Source organism: Somniosus microcephalus, chromosome 9 (assembly GCF_052327205.1).
Source record: "Somniosus microcephalus isolate GS21.2 chromosome 9, FLI_Smic_1.0, whole genome shotgun sequence".
Lineage (NCBI taxonomy): Eukaryota > Metazoa > Chordata > Chondrichthyes > Squaliformes > Somniosidae > Somniosus > Somniosus microcephalus.
The window spans coordinates 145640134-145656615 of NC_140995.1; the positions used below are offsets into that span (position 1 = coordinate 145640134).

At 44.0% G+C, this 16482-nt stretch overlaps 1 protein-coding gene across 2 annotated transcripts in view; it reads right to left on the reverse strand.

The window, feature by feature from the left end:
• Positions 1-5427: 5427 nt before the first annotated feature.
• Positions 5428-16482, reverse strand: part of LOC147112748 (histone deacetylase 2) — a 59071-nt gene continuing 48016 nt past the window's right edge. For both annotated transcript variants that reach the window (XM_085997353.1, XM_085997354.1), the window contains 4 exons: positions 16236-16366; positions 14066-14218; positions 6593-6650; positions 5428-5970 (listed from right to left, as the gene is read on the reverse strand). In XM_085997353.1, coding sequence (XP_085853479.1) covers positions 5940-5970; positions 6593-6650; positions 14066-14218; positions 16236-16366 — 373 coding nt within the window. In that variant the 3' untranslated portion in view covers positions 5428-5939. The remainder of the gene's footprint in view (positions 5971-6592; positions 6651-14065; positions 14219-16235; positions 16367-16482) is intronic.

Genomic DNA, 16482 nt, shown 5'->3' on the forward strand with positions numbered 1-16482 from the left:
TAGCTCCGTGTCCATTTATCTGATTACACTTCTGTGAAGTGTCTCAGGATGTTTTGCTGCATTAAAGGTGCTATATAAAGGCAAATTGTTGTTACTCACAAGCCTCAAAACTAACTGAAAGAACTAGGTGATAATTATTTTCCACAAGGGGGTGCTCTTTACCATTTGATTGTGGGAGACAAAGCAGGTGAATATTTTGAGCAGTTCACATTTATTGTATATAGGGCAAAGGAATATAGATTTTTTTTTTTAAGAAGTGATAAGCTTGTCCTATACATGAAAAGGGTTGATATTACTTATAGTAGAATGGCAAAAGGCAAAATAAAAATACCAATGCATTACAATTTTACACAACAGACTGTAGTTGCCTGTGTTGGTTTTGCTACCTTTTTGGAATATAGGCACATTAGCCTGTTTCCAAGCTACTGCTACCATTCCAGTGTCTAGCGACTCCCTTGTAATATTTGTCAATGACTCACAAATCTCCTCCATAGTCTTCATTTAATTGTGTTCAGTCCATCTTATTTATAGCAGTCATTAATTTTCCCTTGGTTAACTCTGTGTGGGGAGGGCATGTTGACCAGGTCTTCTCCAATAAACATTTGGAGGAAGTAATCATTCAGAATACTTATTACAGGAAACTTTGGTTTATCCGGAGGTTAACTGTCCGGAATGCTCGAGCCACCGGCAAAAATCAGGAGCCGTTTCGTTAGTTTTTTTTTCTTTTCATTGCTTTTTTTTCCACCAGTCAGGCTCTGCAAGGTCTCGCTGAAGCTGTTGCTAAGCTACAGAGACGCTTGCAAGGTACGGCTGACTGTTTAGAAGCTAACAGGGTTTGTTGCCAGATACAGAGCTCAAAATCTCCGTATGTTTCAACATTAGCGCTAGTTTGGCTGGCAGTTTTGATGGGACAGCAACAGCTCGGTCCCGTCGGTGCCGGATAGCACAAAGTTTCCTGTATTCTGTGCTTCTCACTCCAGGGACTTGAGCACAAAATCTAGGCTGACACTCCAATGCAGTACAGAGGAGTGCTGTAGTGCCGGAGGTGCTGTCTTTCGGATGAGACGTTAAAAAATTCAAAACGGGGCTTTGATTTATGACCACCTGAGGGGGCAAAGAGCAGGAGAGTTCTCCTCGGTGTCCTGACCAATATTTATCCCTCAACCAACATTACTAAAAGATTAGCTGGTAATTGGCTCATTGCTGTTTCTGGGCTCTCCTTATGCACAAATTGGATGCCGTGTTTCCTAGGTTTACAACAGTGACTGCACGTCAAAAGTATATTATTGACTGTACAGCACTTTGGGACGTCCAGAGGTTGTGAAAGGTGCTATATAAGTGCAAGTTCTTTCTTTTGTGCTTCTCCACAGTTTTGAATGAATTTGCAACATTTATGGTTCTCAACTGTTTTTGGACTACTCTCTCACTATTGTAGTACTGAAATAATTTTTTTATTGTTCCGTTTTGCCTCAGCAGCTATGCATTTTTCTTGGTCTCTTGGTCCTTCTGATCATCTTCGCAATGTGCTTTTGCATGTTCCCTTATTCAGCCCACCGAATCCCTTTCCTCATGCAGAATTTGTACGTGTCTCCCCCCCCAATTTTATTTCACTTTTAAAATTTGCTTGTTAATCCAGTTTAAGTCATACTTGTTTGCTGATTTTAGGTATACATTTATATGACAAGCTCAGCATTAATCTGTTAGAGGACAAGTAAACACCTTTTAAAGTGTTGTTGAACATTCTCCTCCAATCCATTTGCTTTACCTACCTTGACATGTGAAATTGAATTCAATAAATCTAGTAAATGTGGACTCGCACCAGAAATGAACATGAAAGCTGCCAGATTGTCATAAAAACCCTTTAGGAAAGGCAACATGTCACCCATACCCAGTCTAGCCAACATATGACTCAAGTCCACACAACATGGTTAAATGTTAGTACCATCTGAAGTGGCCTGGCAATCCATCCAATTGTATAAACACCACCTTCTCATGGCAAAAAGGGACCATCGGCAATAAATGCCTGTGCCAACCAGATCCTCAGGTCAAATTAAGCAGAAAATAAACCTGGAAGCATTCTAAGAAACCCACCCCATTTTTACCATAATTTTGTCTTATCCCAATCTGTGTTAAAATATCCCATGATTATAAAAATGAGAAATTCTGCATTTGTAGATTTTTCACCAACTTTGTTTGGAGATATTTAAATATGGGTTTGAGATATTTTAATATTGGTAATGAGTTTGCATACATCAGATACCCACTGGCTAAAAAAACATTTAACTTGTATGTTGTTTTATTCTCATCTTGTTGATTCACTTTAGTCAAGTCTTTGTGAGCGACTTCAAATCTATATGCAGAATCAATTCCAAATAAATTCTAGTACTGTACTCGACAGCATAATGATTTGACAGCAACTGGTGTGTCATCCAGACTAGAATGTCAAATTTTATTCCTTCTTCTATATGGTACCAAATTTTCTCGTTGTCTTTGCTGAACTTGTGGAGATTTCTTAATCTTCCCTAAAATTATAGTGGTACAAGTAGTAAAAACTATATAGGGTTTTTGGGAAATGTTAATCTTAACTACATCATTTAGTTACTGAAGGTTGGTTCAAAAGCTTTTTTGTTGTAAATCTCAAATTACTGCTGCACTTTCAATTTTGCACACTGCAGATATTCCTGAACACAAAACCAAATGCCCTTTTCACCGAGGAATAAGTCATTTGAAAGGCATGGATCAGAAATCAATCACTTTAATTGGAACCAGCAAGAGAAAAAGTAAGTTTTATTTCTTATGTCTGTGTACAGTGAGGTATTTTCACAGTATAATGTAGATGTAATGAGAATGTACTGAAGGCATTCAGTCTAGTCACTACAATATTAATGACCCAACACTGCTTGCACTCCTTGTTCTCTGGTAATCACATTCTATATCCTCAAGGGGCTATAGATCTTTGCAGTGTTGGCACATGCAACACAAGTGGAATGCTAAATGAATTTCATTTTCCCCAATCATTTTTAATAACAGCAGAGTTGATATTTAGAATTCTGAATCACTCAGGATTATTGTTAAAGTAGGCTTTTTAGGTAGTGGGAATGTTAGTACTAAATTCCTATTTGGAAGATCTGTACTTGAACCTCAGCCAGTGGCTGAGTTTCATCAGCTCTTGACGAGACTACATGGTAGAATAATTTTAGTGGAGCACTCCATCAAGCCAGACATCAGAGAAGTGCATTTCCTACCTTGCCCTAACAACATACCTCAACCTTTACTGCATCCTGTAGTATAACACTTGGGTGTCATATCATTTTGGAATACTTACTTCAAAGGCAGTGTACAATTAAAGGAACACTTAAAAAAAAAAAAAGTCCTTTACCTCATTCCTCAAGAGGAATCTCCTGCAGAATTTTTGTTGGAAAAAAAGCAAAAATAATAATTTTAAAATAAAATAGCACATAGGAGTAGCAATTTCTATTACTAGTAACTGGATTTAAACCAGGCAACCGTTTCAAGATTTAGTTACATTCTAATATAAATCTGTATAAGACACGGGACCAGTTTTCAACAAACCCAACAAAGTAGTAAAGCAAAAATATGCACATCTGCAAACATTTTTAAACAATGATAATGCTCCTAACTCTGAAGATGCCACACCAAAAAAGTGTTTTTTTTCCAGTTAAAAACAATGGGCCAGATTTTGTTCTAAGCAGCGATAGTTAGACTTGCACTTTCCCATAGACGGCAAGTTACGGTCAGTGAACCATCCAAAAAGCACAGCGCCCTCTACAAGGCATCTGGGAGCTGTGTGTACAGGGCAAGCAACTGTGTATCTACTTAACTACTGAGATTGAAGAATCATTAATGAGCAGCGCAGTCTGAACCTGGAAGTGTCAGTTAGAATAAGTGATTTTAATGTCAAATCAAGTACAGAAAGCAAAATAAAGAGGGAAAGATTGAGAAAGGGATAGAAAGAAAAAGTAAAAAGTTCTTCTTTTTAATCTCTGCAATCTGAAGGAAAGAGACTCCACACTTGTAAATGTTAATTTCAGTGCCAAAGAGGTTGTTTGGCAGTAATTAAGACTTACCACACCATTAAAAGGGTACTTAGACTGGAATGGACAAGCCCTAACATTTTCTGGTGAATTTAGACGATATCTGTATGGTAAGTACAGCAACTTCACACTGTTCAATGTACAGGTAGACTATCCTTTATCCGAAAACCTCGGGACCAGCCGTGTTTCGGTTTTCAGAAAATTTCGGATTTCGGAAGGTATTTTATAAGACTGGGAAATTTGTCGGGGGTGGGGGTCGGGGTCGTGCGCACGACTTACGCTGAACGAAAACACTTTCGGTTTTCAGAGGATTTCGGAAGTGCGGATAAAGGATACACTATCCCTTATCCGAAAGGGTTGGGGGGGGTCGGGGGGGAGAAAAGAATATCGGACAGGCCGCTGCAGCTATCGGACGGGCCGCTGTATTGTTGGGTTCACTCTCCCGGTATACCTCCTTCACACTGCCCAGCTCGGCCTGCAATCTCCTACCCAGGAGGGAACTCAGTGACCCTCTGCCCTGCTCAGCGTAAGTCGTGCGCCACTCTGGTCATGTCGTGCGCACGACTTACGCTGAACGAAAAAACCTTCGGTTTTTAGAGGGTTTCGGTTTTCGGAAGTTCGGATAAAGGGTAGTCTACCTGTATTTGAATGGTGAGTCAGATGGAGAGATGCCATTATCACGCAGCTTCTGGAGAAGCAGGGTATATCGGACAGCAACTTAAGTTGCTGTCCAATTTTCACGTAAATAACTATGAGCGCTGTTAGCCTCACCCTTATTTTTACAACAAAATTCGGCCCAATACCTTTCAAAAGCAATACAGTAAGGCTCCACTAAATGAGATTATATTTACCTCACAACAAAAAATATATACTACAATATTGACTTATACCCAAGTGCAAACCTGTCTACTATTACTCGACCCAAAGTAAAATGGTGGGCTCCTGAAAGGGGACGTAACCCACTTAAGTTTGATATCCAGAGACTAGTGTTTCTGGGGGAGGTGGTGATGTAAGAGGACAAGAGATTTCAGTTTGCAAGGGCGGAACAACCAAATGGTATAAAGTGCTTTGAACCTTAGATTTCTTCTCTTCCCCGCATCACAGCAGTACAATGTCAGTTTTTTTCTTTAAGAAAAAGCACTGGGGAAACTAATATTTTTGTCAGATGATTTTCCAGCACAGATAGTAGACAATGGTCCATGCGCCAGCACCAGTCTCCTTAGTCACACACAAAACAGGATTCTAACATCCTGTTCATTCACAATTATAAATTTAGGCTCACACCCTGGTAACACCTAAAAGCAGTGTGTTGATAAAGCAGGTGGCTTTTCAGCTTGAAACTGCTGCTTACAAACAAAATGCTCTTCTGATATGGCTGCTCAAAGTAGACAGTTTAATAATCTAGCATTGAAGATGGCAGCAAATTACAAAAAAATAGGAACCATCACGTGGTAGTTATAACATTTATCATACAGTGTAGATGAAATTTTCTTTTAATATCACACACACTCCTGCAGTATTTGGTCATAACACCATTTAATGACAAATATTTGTAAAAGTAGTAAAAACAGTTTTCAACAAGGTAACAAATAGCACATTTAAAAGCAAAATGGTTTGGCAAAAAAAATTACAAATGCTATTATTTGCAACATGGTAGGGAGGTTGTCAAAATTAACTTTTCTGTCTCTCAGTTTCATAATTACGACTGTTTGTACTTCTGTTTCTTACAATATCACCAAAAAAACTGACAAATACAAATGTCCAGCTTTGAAATAAATATGTGACCCATTTGAAATATAAAAATTCTGCTGTCTCTCAAAACATAACTTTGTTTCTTTGAGATGTGACCTTCATTTGCTGCACAAAAGGACTCCAAATAAATGTTCATGGGTTGCTGGGTTGCTCAGACATGATCCTGATAGGAAAAAAGTAGAATTGGTGATTTTTGTTACCACAATACCATGAATATAAGCATTGCATGATACAACAGCCATTTTAATGCAGAAAAGAATGAACACGGAGACTATATATGCTTTTAAAAACCTATTTCCCTCCAAATCTTTTACCCTCCTTTCCTAAAGACAATGACTCTTACTAGGATATGCCTTCTGGTACCTTGCCTTAGTGACTGTTATTCACGTACGAGTCTAGACAGTGAGTGTCAGCGGAGTGCATTGCAGCTCAGCCTGCTCCTGTTCTAACACAACATCCAAACATGTACCTTCCAGTGGAGGACGCTGGGTAGTGGTCAGAAGTTAGAAGCCTGTTTCCCCACCCACTGCAGTTGTAGCACTCCAATCACTACTTAGTTGCGACTTCAAAAAATAATGTCTTAAGGGTTCACATCATGTAAAATTAACTTTCAATTATTCAAGGCTGTTCAGTTTTAGTTTTAACTATCAAGCAGATGGCAACTGGACCTAGGTACAAATCAAAAAAGTTTAGTTTCTGGTCAGGTGTACTTGCTTATTAAGTTATGTCATCTCTACTGAACGACATTACTAATTTAAAAACATGTAGATAGCAATTTAGCTTACCCCTTTATATCAGTTTTCTCTGTACTGCTATCTTTAGCTTTGTCTTCCTCTTCGGCATCTGCAAACAGTTCAGTCATTATTAGATTGAGTAAGGATAAAGAGGAATTTACAGAAGTAAAGGCAATTTAAATATGCTCCTCTTAGTGGACGGGTACTTTAAGTAGCACCTACCACTAGTTTCTTAATCGGCATCCACAGAGTTGCCAAGCCATGATTTTTTTGAATGAAAATGTGTTAAATTTGCTACCGTAGGAATGGTCTTCTTCATTCTTTGATTAAAGTTCAATTTTCTTATACAAATAGGATATTGCCATCACGTTTCTTAGAGTAAATCAAACAAAACAGTTTTTCTCAGCAAACAGAAAACCAATGAACAGCAATTCAATTTTTTTTTGATGCAAGAGGCAGAGATGATCTGCTCTCAACAGGAGGGATAAAAATGGGGGCAGATCAGAATGAGGTCTTACATACAGTATCTACGGGAGAATCATCTCATATTCAAGAATATATTTACAGAATAGTGTACTCAGTTATTTTCCCCCACAGGATAAGGACATTCTCCTATTTGTATGTGGAGTTCCAAAAAAAACTATTCATTTCAATACTTCTGGAATTGAGATTACATTTCTCAAAATAAAATTAAAACCTTCGACTCTGATTGTTTAACTATGACAGCAATGCAACCCACCCATCTAACACAAGTGTCCCAGATCTAACCTTATACTTGCTCTTTACTCTCCCACACCCTCCTAATAAATAGATTTTGAAAAAAATCCATCAATTCTGCCAATGAATCATGCAATTTACAGCACAGGTGGTTATTCAGCCATTGTGCTTCTGCAAGCTAATCAGCTGGATCTATATATTCTAATCCCATTTACCTGCCCTCTCATAAGAACATAAGAAATAGGATCAGGAGTAGGCCAATCGGCCCCTCGAGCCTACTCCGCCATTCAATAAGATCATGGCTGATCTGATCCTAACCGCCAATCCACTATCACAGAACCATCTCCTGAATCTAACAGAATTAGACACACGAACTAGGAGCAGGATCAGGCTACATGGCCCCTGGGCCCGCTCCGCTACCCACAAGGCCATGACTGATCCGAACCTAGACTCATGTCCAAATTCCTGCCCGCTCCCCGTAACCCTTAATTCCCTTTACTTCTAGGAAACTGTCTATTTATCCCTTTACATACAGGAAACTCTTTTTTATCCGGCACCGACGGGACCGGCATGGTGCCGGTTGATCAAAAAGTCCGGATTACAGAGAGGTATACTTACCAAGGTATGAGAGCCCCGTACACGGCCACAGGTGCAGGAGCCCTGGTTACACAGCACTTGTGCAGGAGTCCCGGTTACACGGCCACAGATCCAGGAGTCCCTGTTGCACGGCCACAGGTGCAGGAACCCCGGTTACACGGCCACAGGTGCAGGAACCCTGGTTACACGGCCACTAATATATAGTAAAACTTACCTGAACCTACTCCTGAATTTTGCCAGTTAAGAGAGATTTCCGGATATTTAGGTGCCGGTTAAAAGAGTTTCCTGTACCTCCTTTTCAAATAATTGTCCAATTCCTATTTAAACAAGGCTATAGCCTTAATAGTCACATAATAAAGTATTCCATGGTCTAATCATCCTGCGTGAAAAAAAATTCTTCTGACTTCTCCTTTGTTCTGATAATTCTGAGACTATGTCCAATGGTCACTGATTCACCAACTAGTGGAAACAATCTTTCACAAGTCTAGAAATCCAAGGTACAACTTCCTTTAAAATATTTAAATAAGTTTCTCAAATTTTGAAAATACTGCAGCTATTCATCTTGTATCTCTAAAGGAAGGAATTTTTCCAGTTCATCCGTTCCTCCAAATCCCAAACTGTCTCTTCTTCCTCTTTATTTTGCTGAATAGAATAATCTTTATTGCTGTCCTCTGTACCCTATTGGACCAATCTATAGTCATGTACTGTATATGGAAGCACTATACGCAAAATATGCATCCCATATTGAAAATGCAGTCTTTCTAAGGTATTACTGACTAAATGCAAGATTGTTGGACTTGTATTCAAAACTTCTGACAATGCAAAGCCTTGTGTGCAAATGTCATAAGTTACTTGCAAAGGCATACTCAGCCTGGCTGCAAATTGCTGAGGAGGTAAGTGCTAGGTCCTTATGCTCACGCACCTGGGTGCAGTGCAGAAAACGGTTCAATGATCTTCTGCGCACATCAAAAGTGAGTATCACATCACACTTTCCTTCAGTCTGCTTCCCTTCTCTTCTCATCACCAGCACACAGCATTGTCAGCCTGCTCCTCCACATCCCACCTTACCCTTGCTTCCCTTGCACCCTTAACTATCCTCCTCTCTCCATGTACTGAATCACTTCACCATCACACTATGCACCCCACACACTCGCTCTCACTGTTATGCAGTGACAACTAACAACGCACAGGGAGGCACCTCCCTCTTGCCACCTCACTCCATCTTGGTCTCCCTCTAAGCTTCTATGTTATGGAATCTTCACAGTCACTCCATCAATCTCGCTGAAACTCCACTTGTGTCCCTCCTTGCAGGAGAAGATAGCCCACAATAAGAGGGAGAGAATAACGACAGGAGGGCCACCATCCCTTGCAAGTTTGGCAGCGCTGAGGAGGCTGCACACGGCATCGTGGGAGGTGGCGAGGTGCTGGAAGTGGGGGGGGGAGAGATGGGCGAACTTGAGGAAGCTGGTGACAGAATAGATTTTCAACCCTCTCATTTAGATTTCATGATTGACTAAAGTGACATATGATGTTCATAGAGATTGACTTTTGATCATCTGCACAATAGGATGTGTCCGCTACCTAAATATCAGATGTCTAACTCATGCCTTTACTCCCCCACAGGACCATCGAGAGCCCCCCTCCCCACTGTCCAGGAGGAAGAGTCAGACGACTCCTCAGAGGAACCTGAAGCCTCTGAGGGAGCAGTGTCACCAGGACTCAGTGCACCCAGCACCAGTGTACTCTCCCACAGGACCATCGAGAGCCCCCCTCCCCACTGTCCAGGAGGAAGAGTCAGACGACTCCTCAGAGGAACCTGAAGTCTCTGAGGGAGCAGTGTCACCAGGACTCAGCGCACCCAGCACCAGTGCAGAAACGCACACCTCGGTGGGTCCTTCACGACATGGAGTAGTGTTGTCACCTGGTGTATCACAGCTCACAACTGAGCATCAGCAAATGATGGAGCAGTGGAGAGTCCTCGTAGGAGGTCGCAGGATGCTCCTAGCTCTGCTCCGCTGCATGTAGACGCTGTGCCTCTGGGGCCATCCAGAAAGAGAGCAGTGCTGGAACTTCAGGAACAAGTGCAGGAGTCTCTGACAGGGTTTGCAGGCGCGGTAACTGCGAGTGTGCAGAGAATGGAGGAGTCCATCTCAAGAATCAGCACTGCCTTGGTGGAGGCAATGGTGCATGAACGTGCCACCATGGAGAGGGTGGCAACCTCCATGGAGCAGATAACTCGCCAGACTCAACAGAGCATGGTGACTCTTCTAAACAGATGGTCTGCTATGGAGGATAGATGGGCATCTATTGAGGAGAGACACCGGAGGTACATAGACATCCCCGTTATGAGGACTGTCAGTACAGAGACGCGTCCTCATGGCCCATTGATGTTCAGCAAGGTACTCTCCGGCCACTTGCTAGCACTGAAGTGCGGGTGACGCATGATAGGGATGTTGGTGGCCGACAACAAGGAAGTGTGGGCTCCTCTCCAAGCGCTCTCATGACCATGCTACTGCGGACCCCTCGGTCAGAGCCCCAGATTCCGCACCCAACTGAGATGGCCGTCTCAGCCCCTGCACAGCCACAGGAAGAGCAGACTGTTGAGGAGCCCTCCCAGGCTCCCAAATCCAGAGGACACCCGCCATAGGCGTCTAAGCAGGTGCAGCATAAAAATGAGCAAGGTGCCTCTACACCAGCTGAAGCCACAAGGGAAGCACCACGTAGAAGCACGTGTAAGAGAACTTTAACACACAAATAGTCACTTGGGTGTTTTCTTGTGTAACAAAGTAGCACGTGTCATCCTGACTGCCATCACTTTTGTTTAATAAAATGACAAAGAATTGAAGATTTGGCCTGTGTGTGCCTAGAAATGGAAGTTGCACAGAGGGCTCAGGGCGATTTGCATTTGTAATGATAGGAAAGCACAGTTTATTGGACAGATGATGTATGGCGTGTTAAGAAGGTCATCCAGACATTCATCTCCATCTGCCAGCCACCTGTGCTTGAAGCGTGAGCTTACGCAAATCTGACATGGATGAGTGCATCCCTTGCCTGACGGCCAGCAATGTGATCGTGTGCTGGTGGAATTGGCACATCTGGCCCCGCAAGGTGTCCCTCATCTGCCGCTTCATCGTCCTCCTCTTCCGAGGAGGCTCTGCGCTGAGCCACTTGTTCCTCAGGCAGCGCTAAGCTACGCTGCTGAGCGATGTTGTGCAGGGCACAGCAGACGACAATGATTCTGGAAACCCTGGCTGGTGTATACTGCAGGGCTCCACCAGATCTGTTGAGGCATCGGAATCACATTTTCAGCAAGCCGATGGTTTGCTCTATGATGCTTCTGGTGGAAATGTGTCTCACATTGTAGCGCTCCTCAGCCTCATTTGATGGCCTCCTCATCGGTGTCATAAGCCACTTTTTCAGGGGATAGCCCTTGTCGCCAAGTAGCCATCCGGAAAGTTGGGTTGGTGGATTGAAGAGCTGAGGCACAGTTGACTGCCGCAGGATGAAGGAGTCATGGCGACTGCCAGGGTGCTTGGCGTAAATATGCATAAGGATGGAAGCCTGCCATATTTGCAAAGCCAACCGCACACGAGGTTATACTTGCTTCATCCCTAGAGAAGTGGATGTAATTGTGCGACTTTGCAAAGAGGGCATCGGTAACATGCGTGATGCAGGTGTGCGCGGCCGACTGGGACATGCCGCTGATGTCTGCTGCTGATCTCTGGAAGGAGCCCGAAGCAAAGAAGTTGAGTGCAGTGGTGACCTTGACAGTCACTGGTAAGGAGTGTCCACCCACTCCTCTGAGCTCAAGGTGTTGGTGCAGCATTGTGCAGATGGCTGCGATTATCTCTCGTGAAAGTCTCAGCCTCCTTTGGCACTGCTGCTCACTCATGCTGAGGAAGCTCATCCTCGGCCTGTAAACCCTGTAATGGGGGTATCTCTGGCGGCGAGGTGCAGCCCTGCGCTGACGCCCTCTGCCCTGCTCATCATGATGTGGCTGAGGAGAAGGTTGGCGCTCCTGTTGCTGGTCCTGCTGTTCTGCCTGGTTGTGCTGCTGCCGCGACTGCTCTTCTTCCGAATCCGACGACCAGGATGAGTGGATATAAATGGTTCCCATTCCACTGGTGGATCTCTCAGCTGAACAATAGAGGTTGCAAGCACTCAGTCAAAGTGGCCAGAGGGTCTTCCAAGGAGGTCACACTGCAGATGGATCTCAGCTTGAACACTCACAAGATCAGCAGAGTTGCAAAGTGTTAGCCAAAACCTCAAAGCACTAACTTGTGCCATCTCAAACTCAGCCATGTTGTAGGGTCGCTTTTAAGCTGCTGGAGCAGCTGCTAACAATTCAGCTCCTTGCTAAACCTGGCACAATGTAGCTGGCGTGTTTGTCTGACGACAGGCAACACGCAGAAAAACCTCAAAAATCGGAACAGGCAGTTAAAATAAGATTAGCAAGACAAGTCCGATTGCGGTAATTACAGAGGAGTCTCCCTGCTGTCTGCCACATGGAAAGTCATCGCAAGAATCCTCCTCAATCGCCTTCTCCCACTGGCTGAAGAGCTCCTCCCAGAGTCGCAATGCGGATTCTGCCCACTAAGGGGCACAATGGACATGATCTTCACCGCGCGTCAACTACAAGAGAAATGCAGGAAACAGTACCAACCACTGCACATGGTCTTCTTTGACTTCACAAAGGCCTTCGACACCGTCAACTGTGAGGGATTTTGGAGTGTTCTCCTCAAATTCGGCTGCCCTCAAAAGTTTGTCACCATCCTCCGCCTGCTTCACGACGACATGCAAGCTGTGATCCTGACTAACGGATCCACTACAGACCCAATTCACATATGGACAAGCAAGGCTGTGTCATCACACCAATGCTCTTCTCGATCTTCCTGGCTACAATGCGCCATCTCAACCTCAGTAAGCTCCCTGCTGGAGTGGAGCTAATCTACAGAACAAACGGGAAACTGTTCAACCTCCGTTGCCTCCAGTCCAGATCCAAGGTTGTCCCATCCTCTATCATCGAATTACAGTATGCAGACGACGCTTGCGTCTGTGCACACTCGGAGGCCAAACTCGAAACCATCATCAACAACTTCACCGAAGCGTACGAGAGCATGGGCCTTACACTAAACACCTGTAAGACAAAGATCCTCTACCAACCTGCCCCCGCCACACAGTACTACTCCCCGATTATCAAAATGCACGACGAGGCCTTGGACAACGTGGACCACTTTCCATACCTCGGGAGCCTACTGTCAACAAAGGCAGACGTCTATGACAAAGTCCAACACCGTCTCCAGTGTGCCAGTGCAGCCTTCGGTCGCCTGAGGAAGAGAGTGTTTGAAGACCAGGACCTCAAACCCAGCACCAAGTTCATGGTCTACAGAGCAGTAGTGATACCCGCCCTCCTGTATGCTTCAGAGACATGGACCATGTACAGCAGGCACCTCAATGCACTGGAGAGGTACCACCAACGCTGCCTCCGCAAGATCCTGCAAATCCATTGGCAGGATAGGTGCACCAACGTCAGTGTTCTCGCTCAGGCCAACATCCCCAGCATCGAAGCTTTGACCACACTCAAACAGCACCACATCGTCCACATGCCCGATACGAGACCCCCAAAACAAGCGCTCTACTCAGAGCTCCGACACGGCAAGAGAGCCCCAGGTGGGCAGAGGAAATGCTTCAAGGACACCCTCAAAGCCTCCTTGAAAAAGTGCAACATCCCCTCCGACACCTGGGAATCCCTTGCTCAAGACCGCACAAAGCATCCGGGAAGGTGCCGAACACCTTGAGACTCTTCGCCGGAAGCCAAGCGCAAACAGCGGAAGGAGCACACGTCAACCCAAGCACCCCACCCACCCACTCCTTCAACCACCGTCTGCCCCACCTGTGATAGAGATTGTAGGTCCCGCATTGGACTCATCAGTCACCTGAGAACTCATTTTTAGTATGGAAGCAAGTCATCCTCGGTTCCGATGGACTGCCTAAGAAGAAGAAGCAGCAAGGCTGTTAACTGCCACAAGTGCCTCTCCCGCCGTTTGGTGTTGGGTCTGATCGGGACTCGCAGACCCGACACTTGGCAAAGTAGCGTGGAGGCTGAATGGCAGCGGGTTCGCAACCCGCTGTCAATCAGAGATTTTTACTCCTGACCCGCCTCCAAACACGCCCTGAGCGCCGGCAAATTCGCTGCCATAGTGTACTCACCATTTTTTCTCTCTTCTGGTTCCTTTTTTTCTTCAATTCTTGCTCGCTTGGTACTTTTCTTATGATTTGCAATATTTCGTCTACCTCCTTCTCCTTCATCTTCAGAGTCTGAAAATTCCTCATCACAGGCTATTCGCTTATCAGAAGCTCGGACTGCAATAAAGCAAATAAAATCATTTGCCAAGGTCCCTGTTCTAGATTCAGAAGTTTAGGATCCTTTCATACAAACATTCACACATACATGCATGGATGCAAAGAAAGAAAGGCTTGCATTTATATAGTGCCTTTCACGATCTCAGGACGTCCAAAGCGCTTTGAAGTATGTTTAAAGTGTAATCACTGTTGTAGTGTAGGAAACGTGGCAGCCAATTTGCACAAAGATCCCACAAACAGCAATGAGATAATGATCAGATAATCTGTTTCTCAACCCCTCCATTGCCTCTAAATTGTCAGACTGCTTATCCGACATCCAGTACTGGATGAGCAGAAATTTCCGTCAACTAAATATTGGAAGACCTAAGCCATTGTCTTCGGACCGTTCCCTAGCCACGGACTCCATCACTCTTCCTGGCAACTGTCTGAGGCTGAACCAGACTGCTCGCAACCTTGGTGTTGTATTTGACCCCGAGATGAGCTTCCAACCACATATCCGTGCCATCAGTAAGACTGCCTATTTCCACCTCCAGAGCATAGCCCAACTCCGTCCCTGCCTCAACTCATCTGCTGCTGAAACCCTCATCCATGCCTTTGTTACTGCTAGACTTGATTATTCCAACGCACTCCTGGCTGGCCTCCCACATTCTACCCTCTGTAAACTCAAGGTCATCCAAAACTCTGCGGCCCATGGCCTAACTTGCACCAAGTCCCGTTCACCCATCACCCCTGTACTTGCTGACCTACATTGGCTCCCGGTTAAGCAGCGCCTGGATCTTAAAATTCTCATCCTTGTTTTCAAATCCCTCCATGGCCTCACCCCTCCCTGCCTCTGTAATCTCCTCCAGACACACAACCCCCAAGATATTTGCACTCCTCTAATTCTGGCCTCTTGAGCAGCCCCAATTTCAATCGCTCCACCATTGGTGGCCGTGCCTTCAGCTGCCAAGGCTCCAAGTTCTGGAATTCCTTCCCTAAACCTCTCCGCCTCTCTACCTCTTTCCTCCTTTGAGACGCTCCTTAAAACCTACCTCTTTGACCAAGCATTTGGTCATCTGCCCTAATATCTCCTTATGTGACTCGGTGTCAAATTTTGTTTTATAACACTCCTGTGAAGCGCCTTGGGATGTTTTACTACATTAAAGGCGCTATATAAATACAAGTTGCTGTTGTTGTTGTTGAATGGTGTGGTTTAATAATTAAATATATCTTTTAATACCATGGGCCTTAATTTTTGCAATGCCTCTTATGTGGTACTTCAGCAAACATTTATGGAAGGAAGCAGGACCCTTGAATAATTTTTCTTCTCTGTAGCCTGATTAGCCAATTGAAGCAACCCCATGCAGAGAGTAACTTTTTTCTCTCAAAAGCTGATGCCTTTCCTGTGTGTACAGCCCAGCACCAAACCACATGGTACATTTTATTTTTGGGGAAAAATGTCGTACTTTTATTTTTCAACACTGAAAAGTTGATGAGCAGCAATCAAATTCCTACTACATCAAATCAATAGAAACCTTTTTGCTACCACTGGATTTCTCTCATGTGTCTTCAAAGTACTTTTGCATTGCACATTGGTTCTAAGCATCTAACACTACAAAAACAGTGTAAAGGATCCGTATATGTGTTGTGGCAATAACAGATTATACAAATATTTATTTATATAAAGAAGATTTATGGTTGCAGTAGATATCCCTCGCCATTAGTAACCTCCTCCAGCCCTACAACCTGCCAAGAACTCTGCGTTCCTCCAACTCTGGGCTCTTGTGCATCCCCCACTCCCTTTGCCCCACCAATGGAGCCGTGCCTTCAGCCATCATGGCTCTAAGCTCTGGAATTTCCTCTTTAGACCTCTCTGCATCTTCACCTCCCTCTCCTCCTTTGAGGCCCTCCTTAAAAACCTTTCAGTCAGCCCTCCTAATCTTGGGCTCATGCCAATTTTTGACTGTTTACACTTCTGTAAACATTTTCCTACATTAAAGTTATTATTGTTATAAAATGGAGGTATATTAGCACTAACTTGAAATTCGTTTGTCATGATCTTCCTCCTCCTCTTCTCCACTGTCTTCTTGAATAGCATCCTCTGGGATAGCCTGCATTTGGACACCAGGAGCATGAGGCAGCATACGTAGATTTTCAAATAAACGCAGTCTGAAAAGAGACAGGACAAATTACGCAAAAAAAATCTCTTTTCAAGAACAATTATACAATTTTAAATGCAATGAAGAAAACTTTCAATGTAAAATTACAATAGTATGGCACATGCA